Below are 27,981 nucleotides of genomic sequence, written 5' to 3' on the forward strand. Positions count from 1 at the left end.
TGTGACTTGTCGGGGCGGGAGCGAGGGAAAAACACGACGGTTCGAAGGCCGGGAATGTCTGAGGGAGGCGGTTGAGGGTTCCGGGGGGATGAGGGTCCACTGAGGGAGGGTTAGTGGGGGGCTTATTGGGGGTTGTGGGGGGTTGGTTTGGTTTGGGTAGGTTATTTTGGGCGAAGGAAGGCTGACTGGTGAGTGGTGGCTTGTTGGAGGTTAGGGAGTGCATGGGAGCTGGTTTGGGGGACAGATAAATGGCCATGGAGGAAAGATTTTGGGGGATTAGCGGGAAAGTTGGCTGAGTTTTGTTAATATTGTTGTTATTATGGTTGTTACTACTACTACTACTACTACTACTACTATTATTATTATTATTATTATTATTATTATTATTATTATTATTATTATTATCATTATCATTATCATTATCATTATTATTATTATCATTATCATCATCATTATTATTACTATTTAAAGAGCACTGATTCGAGTTGGATAGACAGATAGATAGATAGATAGATAGATAGATAGAGAAATAGATAGATACTTTGATAGATAGATAGATGGACAGACAGATAGACAAACAGTTATTAAAAAAAAACTATTACAGGAAAAGTGATGGAGCTAGGTGGGCAAGTGGACAGGTAGATTTGTAGCCAGGTAAGTAAGTAGGTAGGTAGGTAATTTAAGATGGATTCATACGGAGAAAACGGAAAAAAATCAGCGTTCGTAATGAATAATGTAAAATCGGGGGCAAGTATTTATCGATCCCTGTTAACGTTCTTGCCTGTTCTGATCCCCGCGTTCCTGACTAATGGGCTTAACTATCAGCCTGCTCGCAATGTTATCTTCAAGGCTTCTTCTATCCTTGGAAATGTGTGTCCCTGTATGGCGCGTACGTTGCCGTGCGGCCATGCTTGATAAACACAGACATTTTTGGGCCCGTAAAAAAGGGTGAAAAAAAGATACGCCTAGATTTCATGCATTTTGACAGATCATAGGTTATGCTGATTGCCTGCCTGAGAGAGAGAGAGAGAGAGAGAGAGAGAGAGAGAGAGAGAGAGATGAAAAAAAAGGGGCAGACACACAGATATATGAAAAAAGAGAGGCAGACAAACGGACATAGATAGATAGATAGATAAAGAGAGAGAGAGAGAGAGAGAGAGAGAGAGAGAGAGAGAGAGAGAGAGAGATTTACATAGCATTACACAGAAAATCAGACCACACAGACCCCATGGTCCAGACTAGGTGGTCTGTCCTTAAACCTAAGTGATTCTACATTAAAAAGTACCGCCTTCCTCCCTTGGGGTATATCCCCAACGAAATACCCCCCCCCCCCCCTCCCCGAAAAAAATCAGATGGCTCCAAAACTTTGCATTTCAACTCGTTAATATTCAGTTGAAGGAAGTACTGGTCGAGCTTGTTTTAAAAGGAGTCAATCGTGTTACACAGGAGACATAGACAGACATAGATAGATATATAGACAAACAAATGATAAGAGAGAAAATAAAAGGATTGATTCATTGATAGTTTATTGTTGCAAGTAAACAATAAAGTAGAAGGGAGAAGCATGCCATCCCAACCCCCAGACAGTACAGAGTGTGATTATACAACTAAGGATACATGTGGAAGTAGCGCCAGGAAACTAAAAAGATACAATGGTAAAAAGGTAGAAAGCCGTATCCGTAAAAATGGCGAAACCAACAACCTCAAACCACGTGATGTAAACAAACAGACGACAGCGAACCGGTTGGCGGCGTGGACGAGTATATAAACACATGCGTAAGTAACAGGCAATACCACCATTACTAAACCATTCCCTTCCATTCTGTAGTGACTTGAGGGAGGAGGGAAGGAAGGAGAGTCATGGAGAAGCAAAAGAGTCAGATGGAATGGGGTGTTTTCTTTTATTTTTGTGTGGTTTTGTTATTTTTGTGTTTCGTTTCGTTTTATTTGTGTGGATTTTGTTGTTTGGTGTTTTGTTTCCTCTTATTTTTGTGGATTTTGTTACTTTCGTTTAGTTTCCTTTTATTTTTGTGGATTTTGTTACGTATGGTGTTATTATTTCCTTTTTATTTTTGTGGATTTTGTTACGGATGGTGTTTTGTTTTCCCTTATTTTTTGTGGGTTTAGTTACTCTCGTTCTGTGTTTCCTTCTATTTATTGAAGATTTTGTTTTGTTTCGTTTTTCGTTTCCCTACAATTTTTTTGGGGGGGTGGTTTTCGTTCTCGTCTTTTACTTCCTTTTATGTTTGTGGATTTTGTTATTTTTGTTCTTGTTTTTTGCGTCCTGAAGCAGAGACGCGAGCAGGAGCTATCATGAGCAAGGGTGTGGCCGATTTTTTGTGGTCTTTTTGATGTCTGGACTCCCTGGCCACACCGCTCCACCCCCGCGAGGGATGGGTGTGTGTGGGGGGCTGCTCACACATGCTCACCTTCATGCTCAGGCTAAGGGCAGGGTCTTGCTTGCTGGGGAATGCATTTTGTCTGGGCTAGGGATGGTGAGGTGGTCAAGGACAGGCTAGGGGGAGAGAGCAACACTTGCTTTTCTTTTTATGACTTTACTTTTTATTTGTTCTGTAGTTACTGTGTTTGATTTTGTATGAATTTATTGATTAGCTAGAGAAAGGTGATGATTAATGTAGTATATGTTTTTTTTTTTTGTGTGTGTGTGTGTGTGTCATCCAAATTGTCAAGGTCAAAGTTTACATTTTTGTTCAGAGCCTAGAGTAGCTACATTTCATAATATTGAATATTATAAAATCAGACACACACAAAAGAGAAAGAGAAAAAATGAAAAAGTTAATCATTGAATCATATTTTTGTTTTTATTTTTGATAGCATGGGGTCTTTCAAGCATTTTTTTTCTCTCTGACATTTTAGGAAGGGTGTCAACTTTATGGTCAACTGATTGTTTTTTTCACTTGAAGATACTTTCTTCTCAAATATTTTATGAGTTTTGTAATCCACTTAGATCATGCTGAAAAAAAAAAAAGACATGTTTAGAAAAATGCAGGCTCCTAAAAATACTTTGAACATAATGTGAAATAATGTGATGTTTGTTCCCTATATTTACTTTTTTGTTATGTTGCGTAAGTATATTTCTTCCTGTATTTGTGGGTGTCATTAAATCGTTACATTGGTCAACACTAATCAGCGTTTCCCCCAGATGGCGCTGCAACAGTGCCTTTCGGGAGGAAGGAAAATGCTGATGACAAACCTCCCTGGAAGCTCCACTCACATTCGACACCTGTTTGGGTCAGGCATACCAGTGCTGACACAAAAATGGAACTATAAATCTGCAAATTATAAATTAGCCATTGATGTAAATAAAACTCCCAGCAGTAATAGTACAAAATGGCTGTGCACTAAGACGTTCAGTCCTGATTATTTACAATTACTTGGAGTCAAAAGTGGTAAAGAATCCAGTGAAAATAATGATGACGATGAAGCTGATGGCAGTGATGACGATGAGAATGAGAAGGGCAATGATGACATAGATGTGGAAGAAATCCAAACACAGGTGGAAGACATATTTATGAACAAAAACGAAATGACAAGTGCAGAGTGGAAAGACACAATAAAGCTGATGGCAATTCAAAACAGTCAAATAAGCGACGTAAGCTGCGATGCAATAACAATGAAGAAGTGCTTGAGGTACGGGAACTACCACCTGGCTAACTCTTACCTGCACCACATAGAACAAGAGGGTAGAGAGCTCAACCTGTCCACCCTTGGGAGTTACCTGCAGCTGTGTGGGGAGCAGGTGGAGCAGTGTGGGGAAGCGCGGGTCCTGGAGTACTACCACAAACTCATGAGTCAAGTTAGGGTGAGTACCACAAGAGGATGGATTAGTTACAGCTTGTGTGTTCTGTTCTTTTCTTTTTTTTTTGTTTAACATCTTTATTTTCCTTTATGAGGGTGGATGGGTTATAGCTTGTGTGTGTGGGTACCTGTGTGTGTGTGTGTGTGTGTGTGTGTGTTTCTTACCTACATGCTCTATACTATTTGATTTTTTTAGAGTCAAGCCTCTAATATCATGCTTTTTATGTGTTTATTTATATATTTGTTATTTGTTCATTTATTTAACTAACTTCAACTAATTTTGCATGGCCCTAGATCTCTTACTTCTCCTTTTGTTACCTACACTGCTTCCTTTATTCCTTCAGTGTCACTAATACTAGCACAACATTCCCTCTCTTCACACACCTCGACTCATTACAGTTTCAGATTTATAATTAGCAATGAATGAACTCTAATTCTCGGTCTTTTTTCTCAGGACATTATTTTTCCAGTGTTGGGATATTATTATTTCCTTCACTCTTGAACTCACCCCCCTACAAACCATCATCACATTTCCTCAGGTGCTTGATGTCAGACTCCTGAAAAATGCCATTGTGGGCGTGACAGCAACCCAGGAGTGGCGGCGTGCGCTGGACCTCATGCAGCGCCACAAGAAGATCGCAGCAGTGTGCACAGTGGTCTACAGCAGCATCACCGTGGCAGCCTTCAGGAGTGGGGACTATGACCTCGGCTGGCAGATCTTTGACACTATGAGAGAGGAAGGACAGGTAAAGGAAGCTGCCCAGTCATTGCCTTTCTTTATGCTTTAGTCCTCTACTTTACTAAATTTTGCATGGTTCTTTTCCTTATTTTTCCTTTTTTTTACTTCCCATTCCTTCCCCAGCGACATTTTATACAAGTTCCCCAATAGGGTTTTTTTCATTCAACTTTCCTCACAATATTTCTTTTCATGCAACTTTCCCAACAGCATTTTTTTAACAACTTTCATGCAACCATTTCAATTTTTTATTTCTACTTCTACATGATCTTTAATTCTAGGATATAAATGCAGCAAAATGGAAGCTACCACACTATACTTATACTAAAGGGCTATATTGTACTATCTTATGGACTTAGTAAATATTTATGTGTTGTCTGTAAGATATGTTCAGTTAAATGGTGGAATATGTATGTGTTTGCGCTTTTCTCAGGTTACTATTGCACCTGATTGTAGCTTCCGTGGAATATAATGAGCAAGAATACTATGAAAAGCTCTTGTGTGGTTCAGGACCCTCAGGACAGTGTGTTCATGGAGTGGGTGAGGCAGTGTGAGGCGGAGAAGGACAGGGCACAGAAGGAGGCCATGTTGCACACCCTCCTTCACAAACTGGGGACATTCGAGACCTTCCCAAGTGTGGCTGTAGCGAAGGAGCTGACGCGCTTCTGTAGGGAAGGCCTAGGGTGGTCGGCTCACTACCTCAAGATGACCAGAGGGTAAGCAGGGAGGACTGTTCTTTAGTGTTCTTTCTTATGATGACCAGAGGGTAAGTAGGGAGGGGCTGTTCTTTAGTGTTATTTCTTATGATGACCAGAGGGTAAGCAGAGTGTGACTTCCTGGGTGCTCTTTCCTATGCTGTTCATGCGATTCTTTGGTTTTGATAGTGATAAAGGCAATGCAGGTGAGTCAGCCATGCATTCACTTAACCCGGGAGCAGCGGGGATCATGTTTCTTAATGGTCCCTCTAAGCGAGAAAAATGAGAAAAAAATCACCCCTCACACAAACCATTTCATAATAAATATCAAGGCATTTGTGATCAGATTATATATCATCTATTTTGGGGGGGTTATATCATGGCACAAATTTGGCCTGTCACTGCTACAGGGTTAAATATAATGGATCAAGATTAGGTAGTATTTTTATTTCTGAAACTGAGGTACTGTACATGATACAAGTCCTCCTGAAAACCAGAGTCACTATTGGTATCAGATGTTAAACTGTTTGAGTTGTCAGTTAACCCCTTGACTGCTGATTTCCTACAAGAAGACATCACCAAGCTACAGGAATGGAACAAAAAGTGACTGCTACAATTCATTGAAGAAAAATATAAAGTCATGCACCTTGGGAGGGTAAATCCAGCATACCAGTACCACTAGGGAAACACTCCACTGTCCACCACAGAGGCAGAGAAAGACCTGGGAGTATATGTTACCAGGCTACAAGTGAAGACGAAATGATTGCCAATCGCAGCTGAAGGGTTAAGAAGCATCCCTTTGTAGGTTAGATGTTCCCTCCACATTATGACTCTGAGTTACCCCCTGAGAAGTTAACCCTTTCCATCCGTGACGCAGACATCGGCGTCACAGTATGGAAAGGGTCAAAAGGAAATTGAAGCGGATTAATCCTCTGCTAAACCTCTCTATCCTCCTCTAATTTCCTCTTAATCCTCTTTCATTTCCTCTTAAGTGGTTTAGAAGAGGATTAAGAGAAAATGGAAGAGGATTAGGAGGTTTAGAAGAGGATTAGTGGTGACGCCGTCGGACGCCCGTCGGACGCCCGTCGGACGCTGACGTCGGCATCGCCGGAGTGAAGGGGTTAATCCTCACTCTTGTCTCTTTTGGCATGTTATTTTAGTTTCAATCATGCTGGAGTCCTTGATGTAGGTAAGCTGTATATTGATGTCAAGCTACATCAGGAACTAAAGAGTGAACTGATCCCATACAAGTCAAGTTTGATATTTTTCCTCTCCATTCCTCAGTGGAAGATGTCCAGCCTGCAAGCATCAGATGGAGATGAAGGGAGTGGAAAAAGAGGAGTTCAGGAAGCTGCAGGTGGGTTGTGGAGTGGGGGTGAGGGGGTGAGTCAGGGAGGGGTGAGAGGGCAAGACAGGCAGTTGCAGGTGGTGTGGGGTTTGAGGGAGCAAGTCAGGGAGCAGCATTTTCTTGATACTTTCTAAATATTTTTCTTTTGCCCTTGGTTCATCTTCTTTATTGAAGAAAAAAATCATTAATCTAGTGGTTTAATAATCATATCATTTTTGTATCAAAGTATAACATTAAGTAGTACATAGTAGACAAGTTTCAAAGCTGTTTCTTCACTGGATTTGATTTCCAAGCAATAGCATTATATATATATATTTTTTTTTCCAAGCAGTGCTGTATTATGTATTGTGTGTATTTCTTCTAAGCAGTGGGATTACATACTGTGTATTTTTATTATTTCTAAGCAGTGTTATTATATCTGTTGCATTACTTAAGTTGTTTTGTACAGTTAGTAGCAAAAAATTGTTGTATGAGCTGCTGAGTACATGAGGCCCCTAAGGCAACCAAGAGTCACAGTGTTTGAGGCGCCGCTTTGTGTTTTGCAGGAAGAGTTTGTGTCGCGGGTGTTGTTGGGCTCCGACATCTTCCGCTCCACCGACCCGGAGGAGTGGCAGTCTTTCCAGACGCTGGTGGAGAAGCAGGGGCCCTTCTCAATGGTGGTGGATGGCCTCAATGTGGCCTACGTCCTCGGCAAAAAGAGTCCCGCATCTCGCGAAAAGGCTGTAAGGATCACGACATATTTCCATTTCCATCTTCATTTTGCTTTTATTGACATTTTTTCCTTTATATATGTATTCTTTTTACCCTATGCTTTAAAAAGGTAACCAAAAATCAGCTATATATATATGGATGTTATTTTTTTCTTTTACATATGAGAGCCGTAATGGTATCTTCAAATAATTAGAAACTTATAAACATTGATTTCCTGTGGCAAAGAAGGCTAACAAGTCACCTCATAAAAGTGCAAAAGCAGATATTTTAGTCTGCGACAGGGTGTGATGTAAAGACCATGTAGGTGTATGTTGACATTTCTGGGACGTGGTGGCGTGAGAGGGGAGCCTTTTTTTTTTTTTTTTTTTTATTTATTTATTTATTTTTTTTATTTTTTTATTCCCACGTCTATGCCTATAGCACTGGTAGGCTTGCTTGAGGGGCCTGGATGGTGTTCGGCCCTAGCCCGTCATGGCGCAGGCAAGTGTTTATAGTCGCGCCATCTTCTTTTGGTTATGCTGGGAAAATAGAATGCAAAGTGTCTGGCTTGCTTACTTGATAACCAGTTTTATCATAGTAGTAAATGTATACCTCAGCAAGATTTTTCAGTGTGTATAGTCTTTTTTTTTTTTTTTTTTTTTTTTTTTGAGTTAACAGTTTCTTACCTATGTTTTTGTACCCCCCTTTTTTATCCTTTTCTATTCTTTACTGTCACTGTCTTATTTTTTGTATCCGTGGTTGCTCATTAAGGGGACTATTTGGGCCTATATTGAATTTTTACTTTCCTGTGATGCACTTTTGTGGATCTCAATAATAATAATAATACACTCATCTTTTTTGTCCGTGACAGCACCAAGGTTTAAATCACCTCATCCTGGCTCTTCACTTCCATGGCTTGGCACTGTAACCTAGCAGACCACCATACCTCACCCCTCCTTTTTTTTTTACTGATATAAACACTAATGGGAAAAACACGTATACTAAACCACCATCCCCAACTTTTTTCTTCACTAGCATAAGTACTAAAGAGAACAGTCTGTATAGGATAGCAAACATACCCTACATAATTTTCTTTTATTTGTTGGTGTCGGCAGCTTCGAGATGTAGTGGGGCAGGTGTTGGAGCAGCATCAACCTGGCAGCCGCGTCTTGGTGCTCGGCCGGCAGCACATGAAGCAGTGGGTGCGGAAGATGAAGTGGGACGTGAAGAAAGTCTGCGTCTTCACCATCAGCAACATGTAAGAGTTTGGGTTCGTAAGGTAGTTGGATGCTCTGTCTGTCTATCCATCTGTCTGTCTGTCTGTTGGTTTGTCTTTCCCTGCCTCTTGGATTTATTAGTTCTGTAGTTATTTGTCTCTATGGTGGATATGCTATTACTTCTTAATTCCCTGTTTCTCATTTGTCGTACCCCCTAATTTCTTTTTATTCTTAGTTCTCTTGTGTTTTATTGTGTGTTCTCATTTTTTTTTTTTTTTTTGTGTGTTTTTCTGTTTCATTCACTTCTGTTATTTTATTGTGTGTTCTCTGTGTTCTATTGTTTTTTTTTTTATGTGTTATCTGTTTTATTCTGCATTCATAATAAAAAATTGTATTTCTCATCACTTCTCTTCCTCCTTTCGTCTTTTTTTTTTTTTTTTTTTTTTTTTTGTGTGTGTGTGTGTGTGTGTGTGTGTGTGTGTACCTAATTTCATGTCTTCATCATTCCTTGCCTTTATTATTTTCCTGCTGCATGATTTTGGTTCAATAATTTTCTTCTCTCATATTGTCATTGATTTGTCTTTCTCTGTCCGTAGCTTGCCTTGTCTCCATTGTTTTCACCTCTATCAAGTCTCTTTATGTAATTCCTTGTCTCTCTTACTTTCTTACCATATACAGTTTTTAGTCTTGTCTTCCTCGTCCTCATAAATGCCTCTTGTCGTCATAATGCCTTATAAGGGTTGGTATTAGACCCACGCAAGCAGTCCAGGGTGTCAACTTGTATTTTTTGGCCTGCAGGAGCAAGGATGATGCGTTCTTCTTGTATGCGGCACTCCAGTCTGGGCTCAGCTCCAAGTTTATTACGAGGTGAGTATGTGTGGGTTGTGTTTGGATGTGGATGTATGTGTGTGGATGTGTTTGTTTCTGCGACATTAAAATTCATAATCTTTAGTATCTATGCCCTGGTTTTCTGATGATAAATACGATAGAGTGAAATGAAGATGGAGGTGCTAGCAGTCCACAGTTTGGGGGGAATTCGTTATAGTAATTTTGATGCTTCTTTCTTGATCGCTGTCTAACATATCTGAAGCCAAAGTTATCATTATTAGGTACTTTTTTTAACTGTATAAAGGGACGGTTACAGTACCCACTCATCTTGGTCAGTTTACACTTTAATTACTCGTACATGATTGCGCTCTTTTTCCTTACCTCCTAACATGTCATTATAACCAGCAGTACCTCATGCCACCTTGCCTCTTAATACCCCTACTGCAATAAAACATGTCCCGGAAAAACAGTAGAGCGGCCTTGGTGTGTGTGTGTCTGTGTGTGTGTGTATTTGTGTGTGTAGGAAGTGTGGTCCTGGTGGCCTTGGTGAGCCATGCCATGACACTGCCAGCATCCTCCTCACCCCCTGCCCCCCATCCAACTTGTTTGGCTCCACGGTGCCACTTTTTATTGATGATGTTTGCTCCAGTTGCATCACTAATTAGCTCGTCTTGAACTTTTGATCATGCTGCCAGCTATGCTCCAATACACACGTAGAAAAAAATACAAGTGGATGAATATATAGAAAAAAGTAAACAGATGAAAATGAATGATATATAAGTGATTAAAAGAAAACAGACATGCTCTAATACACACACACACACACACACACACACACACACACACACACACATGGAAAAAAGATACGAGTGGATGAAAATAGATAAACAAGTAAATAGATGAAAATGAATACTACTATATGAATGACTAAGAGAAAAACAGATATGCTTCAATACACAAACACATAAAAAAAGCTGAGTAGACGGAAATAGATAAATAAGCATATACCAGAATAAAATAAATGATAAAAAAAAAGACATGTTCCAATACATTGGGAGAGTATCGGGACACCTCTCCTCCTGAAATTGACATCTCTTGGCCAGTCTTCTAAACTCATTTATAGGGACAGTGATTAGAAGTTTTTTTCCATTATTGTTGTTGTTGTTGTTTTTCCCTTGATCTGTTTCCTTTGCTGTAAAAAGAAATACACACTCACCTCACATTAAAAAAAGTGATAAACGAATTGAGGAAAAAAAGATAAATGAATAAATGATTGAAGGAGACCCAAAAAATGATATGCTCCAGTACACACATAAAAAAAAAAGATATATGAGTATTTGAAAATAGATAAATAAAAAATAAATAATCAAAAGAAAACAAAAAAAATGGATAAGGAAGTGGAAGGAAGTAGTTAGTAATGATGATGATAAAGAAAATAATAATAATAATAATAATAGGAAGTAACATGGTAACTGCTTCTTCCTATTTACAAGAAACCTCTGACCTTCACCTCTGCTAGTCTGCTACGAGAGATCTATGACTTGTGTGTTTGGGCTCATGGATCATTATGGACTGTGTTTTTAGGGCTGTTTTACTTTATATTTTTACCTTTTTCTCTTAATTTTTTTCACTTTAGTTAATATAAGCATTTTTTTGTCTTATTTTGTTTTAGATCCGTTTGGTCATTTTGGAGAGAGTTCAATTTTTATTTCATCTTTTTGACAATTTTCCTTATTTGTCTTGGTAGTTAGTGTCATAGGCCTAACTTTTTTCATGATTTGTTCGTTTTCATTGTAGATATTATATTACAATGTTTCAAGTTTCTTTTCCAATTTTTCTTCATCACTCATTGCCCCAAAGTAGGCAATGTACGGTTTAAGTTTTGCCTGTTTTTTCTCCTCCATAATGCCATTATCTCTTCCATTATTCTCTCTTCCCTTAATATTCTCCATTTCATTCTTCTTCTCTCCTCCATCACTGTAGTAGTAATTGGTGTCATGTTTTTACTTTGTTTATTTATTTATTTTTTTTTTTAGGAAGTTTTTTTAGGAAGCTTATCATATTAGGAGAGAGGACGACGGAAGGAATTAAAGAGCAGTGGGGTAATGCAGGCTGCTGACGATATTTTAATTAAGGGAAAAATACCTCTCAGTCTGCTCTATTCATCCACTTTTCACTTCTCTTCCTCTTCTTCCTGCCTCCACCTCCTCTACTCTCAACCCTATCATTACACCCTGCCTCGATCATGCCACGTGCCTCATCCCTACAATCCCTCGCCCACTTCACATCTAATCTGACTACTCCTCCTTCATCTCTTCTCCACTGCTCCCTTCCTCTCATCCCAATCATCTCACCCCTACCATGGTCATCTCACGTGCCCCTTCTCTTTTTACCTCTAATCTGACTCTTCTCCTCCTCCTTCTCTGCTCCCCCTCTACCTCAAATCTAATCCCACTCCTCCTCCTTCTTCCCTCCACCCCCTCTCGTTTTCACCCCTCTTTTTACCTCTAATCTACCCCTTCTCCTCCTCCTTCTCTGGTCCCCCTCTACCTCTAATCTGATTCTTCTCCTCCTCCTTCTCCCCTCCACCCCCTCTCGTTCTCACCCCTTCCACCCTTTACCTCCCACTACTCCTCACCCGCCTTTCACCCCAACGTTTCTCCCCAGTGACATGCTCCGTGACCACCTATGGCGCCTGAAGGACCGCCACCTGCAGGACACGTTCAGGAGGTGGCAGAGGACGCACCAGGTGATGGTCTGCTCCACGGGGGGCCGCGCACGCCTCCTGGTAAGTGTTGAAACGTAGTGATAATATGATGATGTAGGGAATGTTACTGTGCTTCAGCGTGTGTGTGTGTGTGTGTGTGTTTTGGGGGGATAGGTGAGAGTGTGTGTTTGTGTGTTCACTGTTCAGGTGTTTATTTTATTCGTTTATGCCACTTTTATGGAGTTATGGTGGGTGTGAGGAGAAAGTTGGTGGTGTTAGGCGTGTGTGTGTTAAAGGTCAGGAATGGGTGGATCCAGATACTGATATGAAGAGAGAGAGAGAGAGAGAGAGAGAGAGAGAGAGAGAGAGAGAGAGAGAGAGAGAGCAAAACTAACATACATAGAGCCTATACCTACCCAGTACATTCAAGGAAACGTAACCTCCATCCCTCACCGCTCACCTCTCCCATTCCCCTCTCACCCCTCTGCCACCTCTTCCTGCTTCCTTTCCTCCTCCTCCCCTCACTTGTAGGCCATCCACGCGTGTGTGTGTGATTGGGTGTGGGTGTGTTGGTGGGTCTGTGCGTGTGAGTGTGCGCTTGTTTAATATTTACGTTCCCACTTGTGGAATATAAATTTTCAGGGTACATAAAATAAACTATTAAAACCTAATGCTTATCATAGTAGTAGTAATAGTAGTAGTAGTTGTAGTAGTAGCAGTATTAATAGTAGTAGTAGTAGTCGTAGTAATAGTAGTAGTAGTAGTAGTAGTAGTAGTAGTAGTAGTAGTAGTAGTAGTGATAGTAATAGTAGTAAAATAATAATAATAATAATAATGATAATAATAATAATAAAATAAATCATATAATAACCCTCACCGATTGCGCCTCACGAAATTTAGAGAAAAAAAAATAGTTATACTCTCCTCACCATGCGAAGGATATTGCTAAACTAGAAGGTGTTCAGCGTCGGGCGACAAAAATGATCTCTTCCTTGCGCAACAAATCCTACGAAGATAGGCTTTCCGGTCTTAACATGTTATCTCTTGAGAAACGTCGCCTCCGAGGAAAACTGATCGAATGTTTTAAAATACCTAATGGATTCACGAATGTGGACAAGTCAAAATTGTTTATGATCGATGACACTTTGCGAACGAGGAACAATGGCACAAAACTTAAATGTAGACAAGTAAATTCAGACTGCACCAAATTTTTCCTCACCAACGTTGTAGTGCGATAATGGAATAAGCTCCCACCTTCAATGGTCCAATGTAACACGATTGAATCCTTTAAGAACAAGCTCGACCGTCACTTCCCTCAACTTAATGTTAGCTAGAGTGAAATGCAAAGTTTTGGAGCCATCTGATCAATGTAGAATCACTTATTTTTAAGGACAGACCACCTAGTTTGGACCTTGGGGTCTGTGTGGTCTGATTCTCTATGTAATTCTCTCTCTCTCTCTCTCTCTCTCTCTCTCTCTCTCTCTCTCTCTCTCTCTCTCTCTCTCTCTCTCTCTCTCTCTCTCTCTCTCTCTCTCTCTCTCTCTCTCTTCACCCACAGTACCCAGCCAAGTTCAGCACGGTGGCACAGCAACAACTGCTAGACCAACATGAACAAGAACAAAACCATCGGTCATCCCAATCCCAAGCCCGCTTCCCCAGTACCTGGCACGTTCCTTATGATGACGGACAACCGCGCCAATCCTACGAGCTCCCGCTGAATTGGCTCTGTCTCCACCCTACTCTGGCCCTCTCGCCCCCGCTCCCTCCAGCCGTCAGCCTCAACCCCATCATTTCCACCCCGGCCCCCAAACCCCCGCACACCGCTGCCTCCATTTACGGCTCCGATACGGCTGAGAGCTTCCTCCATCGTCATCACCATCGTGAGCTTCCCCCGATGATGAAGAAGGGTCGAACTAGTGGTGCTGATGGTGGTACCCTGGTTGATGATCCTGATATGGACTATAACTTCGCTAGGAAAGGACGACCCCAGCAGCAGCAGCAGCGAAGGCAGAGTAGATGGGGGGATGATAGAAAAGAGGGCAATAGGGAAGAAGTTCGTGTTAAATTCGGTAGATTCAGAGTGAGTGATTATGTTTCTTCTCCTCCTCCTTTTTCTTCTCCAGCTAAGAACAGGAAGAAAAGCATGCTGGGTAAGAAAGACCCGCCTAGACTCAGTGAAGTAAAGTTAAGGTCTATATTTGACGAAGATGAAAGGTAGTAGTAATGGTAGCTGTTATAAATAGCACTGTAGATAAAAAGTAAAGTAAGGGGCATACACAATAGCTTCATTTTGCGTCACCTCTGTCTTTGACCCCGGGACGCAGGGCTGGTGCAGATTTCCGGGTTGCCACAGTTTGCCTCCAACAGGTGTCCACAGGTGTTCATATATCGACCAGCCAGAAAGGGGGGATAAACAGCTGGGTGGGGGTCAATTTTGCAGCTGTGAGTGTTAAACCAGTCGCACCACCACACATATGTATTACTATTATTATTTTTTTATTGTTATTATTTTGATATTGTTGTCTTATCATGTCCACTTAGTATGTATATCAGTAGAACGTTCAATGACACTTTTTTTAGCATTTATACTTGATTGATAAACTTGTGACTTTTGCATTTACTTCCATGTGTATTTATTTACCACTTTTCTTGCCTGATATTCCACGGCGGCATGAGAAAGTAAGTAGAAAGGGCGCCAAGGGAGGGTGGGAGTGGGAAGGGGAACTTAACTCCCCAAATCTCACCCTTACCTCCTTTTAGCCCCCCCCAACATTTACCCTTGTGTGTATTTGTTTACCACTTTTCCTGATACACACGGGATGAAGAAGTAGAAGCGGCGTCAAGAAGGGAGGGGGAGAGGACGCAAGCCCCCCCTAATAAATCTCACCTCTATCACCTTGAGTCCCTCCCCCCCGCATTAAATTTGTAACGCCATTGATCTCTTCTTTTAGCACAGCCTGAGCCCCCCAATGCACTAAGGCAGCTCCCAACAAAAAATAGATAAACAAACAAAAACTAGCAGCCATGGTGAGGAAGGGCATACGCATTGAACTTTTGTTAGTGTTTAATATTAATGTTACGCTCTCTAGAGTAAAAATTGTTGTTGTCGTAGCAGCAGGAGAAGAGCAAAGTAACACTACGAGACATATTACCATATTCTTCAGCTTTTTGGCGCCCAAGTAGGACATTTGACAACGCTTTCGTAGCATTTCTGGGTATTTCCACGGGTAGGTTAATTTGATGGCCCTGGTGGTAGTCTGACCCTTCTTCTGTACCACTAACCAAGAAAAACACTCATGAAAATCCAATTACTCTTAGGCGCCCAAGTACACATTTGATAAGGCTTTCGTAGCATTTCTGGGTATTTCCACGGGCAGGCTAATTTGATGGCCCTGGTGGTAGTCTGACCCTTCTTCTGTACCACTAACCGAGAAAAACACTCATGAAAATCCAATTAATCTTCTTTTTGGCGCCCAAGTACACATTTGATAAGGCTTTCGTAGCATTTCTGGGTATTTCCACGGGTAGGCTAATTGTATACAGCATGGCCCTGGTGGTAGTCTGACCCTTCTTCTGTACCACTATCCGAGAAAAACACTCATGAAAATCCAATTACTCTTAGGCGCCCAAGTACACATTTGATAAGGCTTTCGTTGCATTTCTGGGTATTTCCACGGGTAGGCTAATTGTATACAGCATGGCCCTGGTGGTAGTCTGACCCTTCTTCTGTACCACTAACCGAGAAAAACACTCATGAAAATCCAATTACTCTTCTTTTTGGCGCCCAAGTACACATTTGACAAGGCTTTCGTAGCATTTCTGGTTATTTCCACGGGTAGGCTAATTTGATGGCCCTGGGGGTAGTCTGACCCTTCTTCTGTACCACTAACCGAGAAAAACGCTCATGACATCCACTTAATCTTCTTTTTGGCTTTTGAAAATAGTAAATTAATGTGAGAGGCGGATGTTGCGTCTGAAAATACCGACCTTATAGTGACCTCGGTGTGACAGGAAGTTATCGTGTAAATTACCTACCGACCGTTTGACTTTTTTTTTTTTTCTCTTTGTTTATATATATTTACTTTGTTGCTTTGACATTTTTAGTTATCTGTTCGTGTATTACTAGAACCGTCGGCAATGGTTTTGTTTTTCGGGGGCAGACTTGCAGCAACCTTATGTCTGTTATGTTTATTTTGTTTAGCTTTGTTGCTGTTTTGACATTTTGTTGATTTTAGTAAGAATTCTCGCCAGCTTTTTTTTTTTTTTATCTTCATCATCATTGACTTAATAATCTTATTCATCATCATTTCCTTCGTTATCTTATCTTTTTTCTTTTTCTTTCTTATTTCTTTCTTGTGGCAGACTTCGTGTTCTGATTGTTTCATTTTTTTTCATTCTTATTTCTTTTATCAGTGACATTTTGATTTCTTTATTTTTTTTCTTACCTCAAAACCATCGTCTGAGTTTTTCGCAGAAAACTTTATTTGTTTATACGCATGTTTAGCCTCTTTCTTTATTTGTAGTCAGCTAGCGGCCTTCAGCAGGTAGCTTTTAACGAACTACCTGGATTGCTTTTGTCTACTTCTACGTTGGTTTCTCACGATAATGTCAAGGATTTTGTGGCGGTGGAAAGTGTGTAGGATAAAAAAAAAAATGCGTTGGATAGGATAATGCGTGCGATTAAATATTTCTAAAACGCTTTCTTTTGCGAGTTATTTTATAGATCAGCGGAATGACTTGCAAGTTTTTTTTCTACTACTACTACTACTAATAATAATAATAATAATAATAATAATAGCAACGACAACAAAACAACAACATAGTAAAACAAAATACCACATATGTTAATAATCTACTAAGTGTTTGTTTTTGTGTTTCTGTGAGCGACTGCCACGCTTGTTTGGGTATGCGAGCGATGTGTAAAAAGGTGCTTGCTGACAAAAAGAGGCTGGGTAGGATCTCTTAGAAAGGTTACTATGTTAAGTGTGTGGGTAAACGTGTGTGTCGTATTAACCCTTTGACCGACAGTCCGACACCACCCTCGCTATCGTGCTCGCTGCATGGTTGGCTCGTGGTGGTTGACATTGTGATTGTTGCTGCTCTGATATTTTCTTCTGTTTTCCTATTCTTTATGTTTTTAGTGTTTTCGTTTCTTCTTCGTCTTTTCTCGATGTTTGTTGCGTTTTTCTTTTTTTCTTTTTCCTAGTGTGAATGTCGTTGGGTTTTATTTTCTTCTTCATAATTTTCGTATTTTTTTTCGTTTTAATTTTCTCCTCTTCTTTTCTTCTTGTTTTTGTTCTTGTTCTTCTTGCTCTTCTATGTCTTCTTCTACTACTACTACTACTACTACTACAATTATTTCTTCTTCTTCTTCATACATCATTATTATCCTCACTTGTTAGTTAATTAAATGCTGTTATGCTTATTTATTCCTCTTCGTCGTCTTCATCTTTTTTCATCCAGTTCTTTCCCATTCGTTTTTCATCTTCCTCTTGTTCTTTTTCTTGTTCTTCTTCTTCCTTCTTCTTCCATCACCATCATCATCATCCTAGCTTATTGTATACAGTTACGTACGACCTTCCCCTGCTGTCCCACCCGGTTCCAAGATTCACCCAACACCGTTCACTCAAATAAAAAAGGTCGGCTCCTCAAAAACATGACTGAACTGTTACGTGTGCAAGATGGTTGTGTGTCTTATTAAAAAATCCTCATATCCTGTTTGTGGTAAGAGAGAGGGCGGGGTGGGAAGTGAATGTCTATAAGAAAGCCTCTAGATGTTTGTTTTGATATTGACCGTTAACTCCATATAAATGCGCGGTGCTGATTCACATAGCCTGGCAAAACAGGAAATTAACACCTTTGGATAGTTACTCAATAATCACTCAATCGCTGCCTGTTTTTGTGTTGCTTCAATGTTAAGATGGCAAGCACAACTTTTTTTGTATATATTTTCTCCTTGCATCGGTAAACTTTATCAATCAGTCCGTTAGTCATTCTTTTTCGTTTTAATTTTCCTCGAATTTGGTATTACGCCATAATCTCAAACATTTCCGGACTTAGACTATACATCCACATTTGATAAAGGCTTTCGTAGAGGTTGTTGTGGGTATATCCATGGGCAGTTTTATAAGCCTAATGTTTGACAAGGCTTATGCTCCATGAATGTAAAGAGAAAACACTCATGAGAACCAGACTTATCTCCTTTAATTGTGGCTTTTATAAATAGTTGATGTGTGAGCCGAAAGCGTATGAGAATGCGAGCCACCACCGTCTTATGCAAATATACTAGTACGTAACTGGAACTATGCAATACAGGAGAAAAAATATGCAAATCAGGGACGGGTTCTTGTATTTTAATATTTTTACTCGCCCTTCGTGCACCGTTTTGAGTGAAGAAACTGGAGCGAGGGGCGAGGTAAACGAGGAGAAAAAATCCCCGCAGATAGGCTATTCTTCAGACATATGGCTACTTGAGAAGCTTGAGATAACGGAAAGGTGAATGAGCAGAGAACTGTTAAGAATCACAGCCGATCATATATCACTGTAGCGTTACTTTAGACAGGTACTGATGAGAAATTTGAAACGAGGAAATTAAGGTTGAAGCGTAAAGAAATGAATAACTGAATATGTTGAAACAAAGATATTTATGTTTTCTTTTATTTGATGTTTTATGCCATGGATTCTCAACCTATTTACTCTCACCACCTACTTTTTTTATATATATTTTTTTTACCTACTGTTGTTCATTGCTATATATTCTTCACTTGCGCTTCAAATTATCAAAAAGGTAAAGTAACAAATAATAGTAGAATATTTTTTCATTCTATTCCTACATCATACGTTTACACTACCACATAATATGTATATAGTACTTGATGCACGAATAAGCTAAATTTACTAGAGCTACACTATAACGATTCTATTTAACGATACGAATCAGTTTCATGAAAATACCCAAGAAATATTCATGACTGGTGTGTCCTGCATATCAAAGAACATAAAAAATACATAGCTTATCGAAATTACTTAGAATTGCGATCTTCAATGCAAATCATGAACCTATTTTACTCGTTTCATATATTATAGTCTACATGGAAATACCGCATTACTTTTAATTTTTCCACCCAAACCTTCAATGCTCATCTCAAATTCCCATAATAACCGTTTTGGGGTACTTATAAGGACTTTGCAGTTACTTTAAATATAATAACCTACATTAAAATATCATATTACCATATTTTTTTTTTCCATTCAGACCTTCAGCGTTCCTCTCGAATTCCCATATTAGCTCTGAAAGGACCCATCTCATTTATTTACATTTACTAGCGACCCTAACGACCTACATGAAAATACCGTATTACATTTTTTTTCCCATCTAGACCTTCAATGATCCTCTCGAATTGCCTCATTAACCGTTAGGGGGGGGGGGGGGTTACCTTCTTACCTGCCGTCGACTTAAGCCCCGTGACAGGGAACTGGAGAAGGGGAGAGGTGAAGGAAACGAGAAGGGAAGAAAAGAAGGAAACTTCATTTATATCGCCTTACTGGTCTGTTTTTTTAGTGAATTATCGAATGGAGGTGTAGGGTGCCACTAAACGTCCTTGAGGCCTATCCTGCACTGCCCCATCCTACCCTGCCCTATCCTGCCCCGCCCCGCCCCGCCCCGTCCCAACCTGCTCTGCCCTGTCCTGTCACCCATTCATCTTACTCCATCCCGTTCTTTTCCACTATACATATATTAATTTTATGGTTTTAAAGGTAATCTCTATCTCCCTGTCTCTGTATATCCATCTATCTACCAATCTCTCTCTCTCTCTCTCTCTCTCTCTCTCTCTCTCTCTCTCTCTCTCTCTCTCTCTCTCTCTCTCTCTCTCTCTCTCTCTCTCTCTCTCTCTCTCTATTTCTGTCCATCATCAGCTATCAGTCCTTATCTATATATCTCTATCTATCCATCTATCTGTCTCTCTCTCTCTCAATCTATCTATCTATCTCCACCAAACTCCTCTCATGAGCCTATTAACTTAAATATCATGATCATCACGGGAAACTCTCTCCCCATCCCCTTTATACCATGCACGTTGAAGATGTAAGGAAGAAGAAAGAGAGGGTGGGGGTCTCTTTTAGTTCCTTGTATTGAAATCCAGTCCTCTTTCCAAATAGTTTAGCACGGTTCAATACTGCTTGCTTTTCCTTTCTTTACTCCGCCTCAGTCTGGTCTCAACTAGTTCTGTACGGTTCAATACCTCTTCCTTTTATTTTCTCTACTCTTCCTACCTACCTATTACTCCTCCTTTCTTTCTTTCCCCTTCCCTTTTCTGTATTTCTCGTTCACTTCTTCACCAGTCCCTTAAGAATAGTGATAAATTAATCCTTCTTCTCTTTAGCTTTTCCGTTTGGGTTTAGCAGGATATGATCTTTGAAGTTTTAAGCAAAAGTCAACGTCCGTCTCATAAGTAGCCTATTGTTGTTATGGTTATTTCTCCCTCCTTTTTTTTCTTTTTTTTCTTCTTTTTTTGCTTAACTGTTACTGTTTCTTTTATTTTCTTATCCATGTCTGCTCATCGAGGGAATTCTGTTTGGGTCTGTCTGGTGCCCTTTCATACATCTCGATAATAATGATAATAATGATAATGATAGGATGATTCCGATACAGTCTTATCTATAGTGCCGCCAAGTAAGAGTTAAACACCCTGCGCTCAGATGGATGATTAGGTGCACCGCTGGTACGCCACTCTGCCTGCAGCCTTGAGTCCTTGACCTCGATAGCAAAGAGTGTCATGAGGGACTGAGAATTTGAAGCATGCAGTGTGTGAATGTGTGTGTGTGTGTGTGTGTGTATATGTGTGTGTGTGTGTGTGTGTGTGTGTGTGTGTCAAATGGTATGAAAACCTTCCATTAAGATTGATTTATGTGTCAGTCGATAGTTCCCAGATGGTGCCTACGTCTCTCTCGCTCTCATTTTGTATTCGTTTTTTCGTATATATATTCATCTTTCTTCCTTTTTTTCTCCTCTTATCCCTTCCAGCATATATATATATATATATATATATATATATATATATATATATATATATATAGATATATATATATATATATATATATGGGGGGGCTCCACTCAAACATTTCTCCTGGACAGAAGTGAGGCTCTTCGTCTCATTATCTCTCCTTCTCTTACTGATAGTCTTGTATCTCTTAAATTCCGCAGCCATGTAGCCTCTCTATCTTCTGTTGATATTTTCATGCAGACTGCTCTTTTGAACCTGCTAATTGCATGCCTTTTTTTTTGTCCCCTTTTTTGTTTCCCTTGAGCCATGTCCTCTGATGTATATATATATATATATATATATATATATATATATATATATATATATATATATATATATAGATATATATATATATATATATATATATATATATATATATATATATATATATATATATATATATATATATATATATATATATATATAACTCTCTCCAGGGTTTGGTCCAAGCACAGGCGACTGTACTTAAGTCCAAGTCCAAGTACCTGGATATTTTTCAAGCACAAGTACAAGTACAAGTACAGTCACTTTGCTATGTACATAAACCCAAGTCCAAGTACATGTCATTGTACTTAAATACAAGTACTTTGTGATAAAAAAAAGTTCCTGTCACAGATTCGTAAAGAACGAAAGTTAATAGTTTTCGTATATGCACATTAATGAGACATAATAATATTACACTACAATATCATAACACTCAGTGTACGTATTTACGTACGTATCATTGCAAAGTTCAATAGAATCTCTATACAGTATGTAATTTTTTTATTATATACGATGTACTTGTTTGTATTTGAATGTACTTGGTATTTTTCAAGTATTTTGGATCCAAGTACAAGTACATGAACAATTGATTTTTTTAAAACACTAAGTACAAGTACATGCAAATCTGTACTTAAGTCCACGTCCAAGTACATGTACTTGGACCCTATCCTGGAATTCTCTCTCTCTCTCTCTCTCTCTCTCTCTCTCTCTCTCTCTCTCTCTCTCTCTCTCTCTCCGCGGGGGGTGGGAGGAGACAGCGATAAGCGACAGACCCAGACGCCTCGACGCTGCTATCAAAGTCTAACCTAAAATCTAATAATTGGAGGAAGAGCGAGCGTTGCTGGACATTATCAACCGGCGTCTGGGTATGAAAAGATAAAAAGAAGTATTGAAGCAGGTTAGTTGCTAGGTAAAAAATAAAGGGAAAAGAAAAACTATGAGATCTGGTTAGTTGAAAGGTAAAATAAAGAAGAAAAAAACAGTATTGCGGGAGGTTGATAATAGGAAAATACAAAGAAAAGGACAGTATTAACAGATAAATGTGAGGAAAAAATATCGAAACAGGTTGATAGGTAAAAAAAAAATAAAGGAACAAAATATAAGATCAAGGTAACTGAAAGGTAAAAATAATGAAAAGAAAAACTATTGGAGTTTGTTAAAAAGGAAAATATAAAGAAAAACTTAATAGGTAAAAACAACAAGAAAAAACATATTGATTCAGGTTAATAAGCAGAAATAAAGAAATAACATTATTGGAAGTTTAATAGGTAAAGATAATAAAAAAGTATACTGGGGCAGGTTAATTATTAAGAGGTAGGAAAAAGAACATTGGAACAAGTTTTTTTTTTTTTTTACAACAAAGGAGGCAGCTCAAGGGCACAAAAAAAGAAAAGAAAACAATAATAAAAAAAGCCCGCTACTCGCTGCTCCCCAAAAGTTACTTATTAATAGATGATATAGAGAAGAAAACAACAATGGAGCAAATTTAAAGGTAGAAACGAAGAGATAAAGACAGTAATCAATAAGTAGGCTAACTATAAATAAAGAAAATCATTATATAGAGAAGAAAACAATAATGGAGCAAATTTAAAGGTAGAAACGAAGAGATAAAAACAGTAATCAATAAGTAGGCTAACTATAAATAAAGAAAATCATTATATAGAGAAGAAAACAATAATGGAGCAAATTTAAAGGTAGAAACGAAGAGATAAAAACAGTAATTAATAAGTAGGCTAACTATAAATAAAGAAAATCATTATATAGAGAAGAAAACAATAATGGAGCAAGTTTAACGGTAGAAACGAAGAGATAAAAAACAGTAATCAATAAGTAGGCTAAATATAAATAAAGAAAATCATTATATAGAGAAGAAAACAATAATGGAGCAAGTTTAAAGGTAGAAACGAAGAGATAAAAACAGTAATCAATAAGTAGGCTAAATATAAATAAAGAAAATCATTATATAGAGAAGAAAACAATAATGGAGCAAGTTTAAAGGTAGAAACGAAGAGATAAAAACAGTAATCAATAAGTAGGCTAAATATAAATAAAGAAAATCATTATATAGAGAAGAAAACAATAATGGAGCAAGTTTAAAGGTAGAAACGGAGATAAAAACAGTAATCAATAAGTAGGCTAAATATGAATAAAGAAAATCATTATATAGAGAAGAAAACAATAATGGAGCAAATTTAATGGTAGAAACGAAGAGATAAAAACAGTAATCAATAAGTAGGCTAAATATAAATAAAGAAAATCATTATAAGAGAAGGTTTATTGGTAAATAGAGCGACTAATGGCCCATAATGGAGTATGTGATGGTGGTCGATGTGGCTTAAATCGGTTATTGGTTGAAGCAGGGCTGAAGTAGACTATAAGGTCGGTATAATAAGACACTTGGCTTCTCACATCAGCTATTTCTAAAGGTCAGAGAGGGGTTCAGGCGGGTTCTAATGAGTGTTTCTCGAGGTTCATGGTACAGAGGAAGGGTCAAACCACGGTCGCCAGATTATCGTACTCAGAGCCGCGATATTTACCGGTTTCTGGCCCATAACTGTTGCCAAGAAACACCAATAATTAACCATTTTAACAACAACTATATTTGAAGGCAGTTATTGGGGTCGAGGAGGTAGTTTTTGGGTCGGAAATTGGCAAACATAAGAAGCAGCTAGAGTACGACAATCTGGTAACGTTGGGTCAGACTACCACCAGTTATCGTTAAAATGGTTAATTATATTGGTGTTTCTTGGCAACTGTTATGGCCCTCATAACAGTTGCCAAGAAACACCAATATAATTAACCATTTTAACGATAACTATATATGAAGCCAGTTATTGGGGTCGAGGAGGTAGTTTTTAGGTCGGAAATCGGCAAACATAAGAAGCAGAGTACGACAATCTGGCAACGTTGGGTCAAACTACCACCAGGGAAATAAAACTACTCTTGGAAATGCTTAAAACTCCTACGAAAGCCTTGTCAGATATGTGTTTTTGGACGACGAAATGTCTTATAGTACAACCCTAAGTGTGGATATATAAGATTTACAAAGGGGAAAGGCGCATAATAACGTGTCCTGTAGATGCTTGCCAAGAATGATGGTGATGGTTGTGATTAATGGTGGCGGAGATGGTGATAGTGATGGTAAGGTTGAGGAGGTATGCATAAAGTGAAATGCCACCGCTTTATATATATTTATTTGCTTATCGGTTTATTTATTTAGATATGTATTGATTTACACTAACCATCACTACTACTACTACCACTACTACTATTATTATTATTACTACTACTACTACTACTACTACTACTACTATACTGCTACTACTACTACTACTACTGCTACTAATACTAATACTAATACTACTGCTACTACTACTACTACTACTACTACTACTACTACTACTACTACTACTACTACCATTGATGTTTCTATTCATACCGCGATGAAGAGAGAGAGAGAGAGAGAGAGAGAGAGAGAGAGAGAGAGAGAGAGAGAGAGAAAGTTGCGTAATATTTATTTTATTTTTAGCTGAATTGCTGTTGCCATAGTGGAGAGAGAGAGAGAGAGAGAGAGAGAGAGAGAGAGAGAGAGAGAGATACCGCAACATGGCGTGAAAAATAAAAAGGAAGTAAAAAAGCGGTAGTGGTGTGTGAGATTATTATGTTTAAAAAAAATATTAAAACGCTGCATCGGGTAAAATATTAGACTTACATAATTATCGCTGACCGGCATAATAATATACGATAACCTTGACACACACACACACACACACACGCACACACACACACGTCAAACAAGTCTTTTATTCGTAGGCTAAAAATTATATTGTTTTAAGAGTGTTGATTTCCATTGTTTTTTTTTCTATTTTATGTCGTATTATTATTATTGTTACCCTTCTTCTTATTGTTGTTGTTGTTGTTGTTGTTTTGATTATCCTTCGTGTTTTCTTTCATTGAGTTTTTATGTCCTATTATTATTATTTTTTCTCTCGCTGCCATTGATAAACAGTTGAATTTCAGAGTCAAACAACGGTATTTTCCATGTGTGTGTGTGTGTGTGTGTGTGTGTGTGTGTGTGTCGGCTGGATGTGAAAAGAAGGTCGATCAGAGAGAGAGAGAGAGAGAGAGAGAGTCTGCTGTAGGTGGTGTGAGGGGGCAGAGCATGGGGTAGAGGGTCCAACCACACGCTAGAGAGAAAAAAAAAAATCTCCTCCTCCTCCTCCTCCTCCTCGTCCTCCTCCTCCCTCTCACCCTCCTCCTCCTCGTATTTTTTTAAGGCCGTCGCACTTCTCTTATCGGTCTTTCCTCTTGTTTTGTTGACGCTCGTTGTCTGCTTTGTTATCTTTTTTAATCTCTCTCTCTCTCTCTCTCTCTCTCTCTCTCTCTCTCTCTCTCTCTCTCTCTCTCTCTAATCTATTTATCTAAACATATAGGTTAGGTTAGGTTTGGTTTGTCTATCTATCTATCTATATCTTTCTATTTACCTATTTTTCTATCTATCTAACACTCTACCTATCCATCCATCCATGTTCTGTCAATCTGGCAAATACTAAAATTGTGCATATAAGTCCCATTCCTGATCATTGTTATTGTATATTTATTGTATCAAGGTCTTTATTATGTATTTGTAGTATCAAAGTCTTTAAGTAAACTTCTGATAAGAGGCTAATACAAAGCTCTGAAAAGTTCCTACAGGTCGTGACTCAATAATTCGTGGAACTTTCCTTTATGCGTCACCACCACACCAGACCTGATAAATACTGGATCGGAAAGCATCTCATAATCCCCAGTGATACGAAGGGGCTATCTACAAGTGTTTCAACACCTAACACGTATCATGAATAGTTTGAAGACGTTTTGGGGTATAAAATTAAACTATGGCCCGTATTCCAAAAAGCCTCCCGAAGGTGCTACTGGGCTCCTCATGGCCTGTTTTGTGATCCTAGTGATAGCTAAGTCTATATATAAGAAGTCAAGTCATACGCAGGTTTGTGGGAGGAGACACAGCAGAGGCGTGGCTTATGCGTGACGTTGCTTGGAGCCAAACTAGAGAATGTAGCAGCAGGGATTTAGAGAAAACGAAGAAAGGCGGACTAATTTAAATCAATCACTTCAACATGCCCTCCCTCACATCCCACACCGCCGTTTGTAGACATTGGAATTACAGTCACGGAATAGCACAATAAAAAGGCTTATTTTTTTTCATCAGTGGCTTGCCTGAACGCGCTGTGAAAGAAAGCAAGCATGCACATCCAAAGTGCACACACGGAGTCACCCCTGAACTGGCGGGTATCTTTTTTTACCTTCCAATGACGTCATCCCGCTGCTCCGCCCCCAAACCGCCCCCTGCGCGTACCGGTCGCAGTTTTGATGCAGAGTGACTGGACGTGGTATATATAGACTTAGAGTGATAGTTCTAAACTTCTACAAAGGGGAACGGAAAAGTCGTACGTAATGAGAACCCGATACGTTAAAAAAATATGAAACTTTATATTGGGAAGCGTTTAGAGATAGGCCACCTTGGTTGTGAATGAATGATTGATTGATAGTTTATTGTTGCAAGTAAACAACAAAGGAGAAGGGAGGAGCATGCCATCCCAACCTTCAGGCAGTACAGAGTGTGATTATTCAACTAAGGATACATGTGGAAGTAACACCAGGAAACTAAAAAAGATACAATGGTAGGGGACAAGTGCTAAAAAAATAAAGGCCTTGATTTAGTCAGGGGAGTAGACATAAGGGACTGAACATATGAATTACAATCTGTGTGTGTATTTAACTTGGGGATACTTTTATTATTAGATTAAACATGGAAACAGCTTGAAAATTGTATCTGTATCATTTTAGCACTATAGATGACAAAGACCATGTATTACTAAATCCTAAAGAAACTAAAAACTACAACGTTATATAGAGAGAAGGAATGTTGTCAGTATTCATAAGATAACTGATTGGGAAAGATATGGGAAGTAAATGAGGAGGAATTAAAGTAAGAGGTGATTGGGGAAGGTGTGTGGAATACTGAGAGGGAGAGTAAGAGGTGAATGGGGAAGGTGTGGGAAGGAACAGAGAGGGAAAGTAATAGGTAACTGGGGAAGGTGTGGGAAGTAAAAGAAAGGGAAAGTAATAGATAACTAGGGGAGGGTATGGGTAATAAAAGAGAGGAAGAATAAAAGATAACTAGGAAGGTGTGATAAAGAGAGGGAGAGTAAGCGATAACTGGAAAAGGTGAGGGAAAAAATAAAAGATGTAAAGTTAGAGGAAGTTTCAGGAGCAGTAAGTAGCGAGCTTTTTTTTTTTTTTCATTATTGTTTTCTTTTTTTTACGCCCTTGCACTGTCTCCTCTGCTGTAAAAGAAAAAAAAAAGAAAAAAAAAGTCATAACATCATGCAAAATAAGAGCTTAAGGCTGATAAAGTACCCAATAGCCTACTCCCTCAATGGGCCTCCGTCTGCTGTAGTCCCCCTTCACCCCTTCTCCCTTCCCCTACCCACGGCAACAAGGGGCATGGTATTATAGAGGTTTAAGTAGCTTATCTGTAGAGCTGCGTATCCGGCCCATTGCGTAACAGGTGCTATAAGTCACATGAGAGTAGACGTCACTGCCAGACTGTTACGCAATGGATGTCATGTT

General features: G+C 39.1%; 1 protein-coding gene across 1 annotated transcript; it reads left to right on the plus strand.

The window, feature by feature from the left end:
* Positions 1 to 1,705: 1,705 nt before the first annotated feature.
* On the plus strand, positions 1,706 to 14,660 carry LOC127007743 (mitochondrial ribonuclease P catalytic subunit-like). Its single transcript, XM_050879002.1, has 10 exons — positions 1,706 to 1,776; positions 3,164 to 3,823; positions 4,359 to 4,565; positions 5,066 to 5,271; positions 6,535 to 6,607; positions 7,144 to 7,320; positions 8,404 to 8,546; positions 9,304 to 9,372; positions 12,001 to 12,121; positions 13,599 to 14,660. Exons 2-10 carry the CDS (start codon positions 3,164 to 3,166, stop codon positions 14,256 to 14,258), a joined length of 2,316 nt encoding a protein of 771 aa, XP_050734959.1. The 5' UTR covers positions 1,706 to 1,776; the 3' UTR covers positions 14,259 to 14,660.
* Positions 14,661 to 27,981: the final 13,321 nt, after the last annotated feature.

Source organism: Eriocheir sinensis, chromosome 36, assembly GCF_024679095.1.
Source record: "Eriocheir sinensis breed Jianghai 21 chromosome 36, ASM2467909v1, whole genome shotgun sequence".
In the NCBI taxonomy this organism is placed as follows: domain Eukaryota; kingdom Metazoa; phylum Arthropoda; class Malacostraca; order Decapoda; family Varunidae; genus Eriocheir; species Eriocheir sinensis.

Excerpts from the sequence above, each read along its gene's own strand:
- LOC127007743 (XM_050879002.1), top strand. The coding sequence starts at position 3,164 with ATGGCGCTGCAACAGTGCCTTTCGGGAGGAAGGAAAATGCTGATGACA. Across the intron at positions 3,824-4,358 it reads AACTCATGAGTCAAGTTAGG|GTGCTTGATGTCAGACTCCT; the intron begins GTGAGTACCACA and ends ACATTTCCTCAG. Across the intron at positions 6,608-7,143 it reads AGGAGTTCAGGAAGCTGCAG|GAAGAGTTTGTGTCGCGGGT; the intron begins GTGGGTTGTGGA and ends TGTGTTTTGCAG.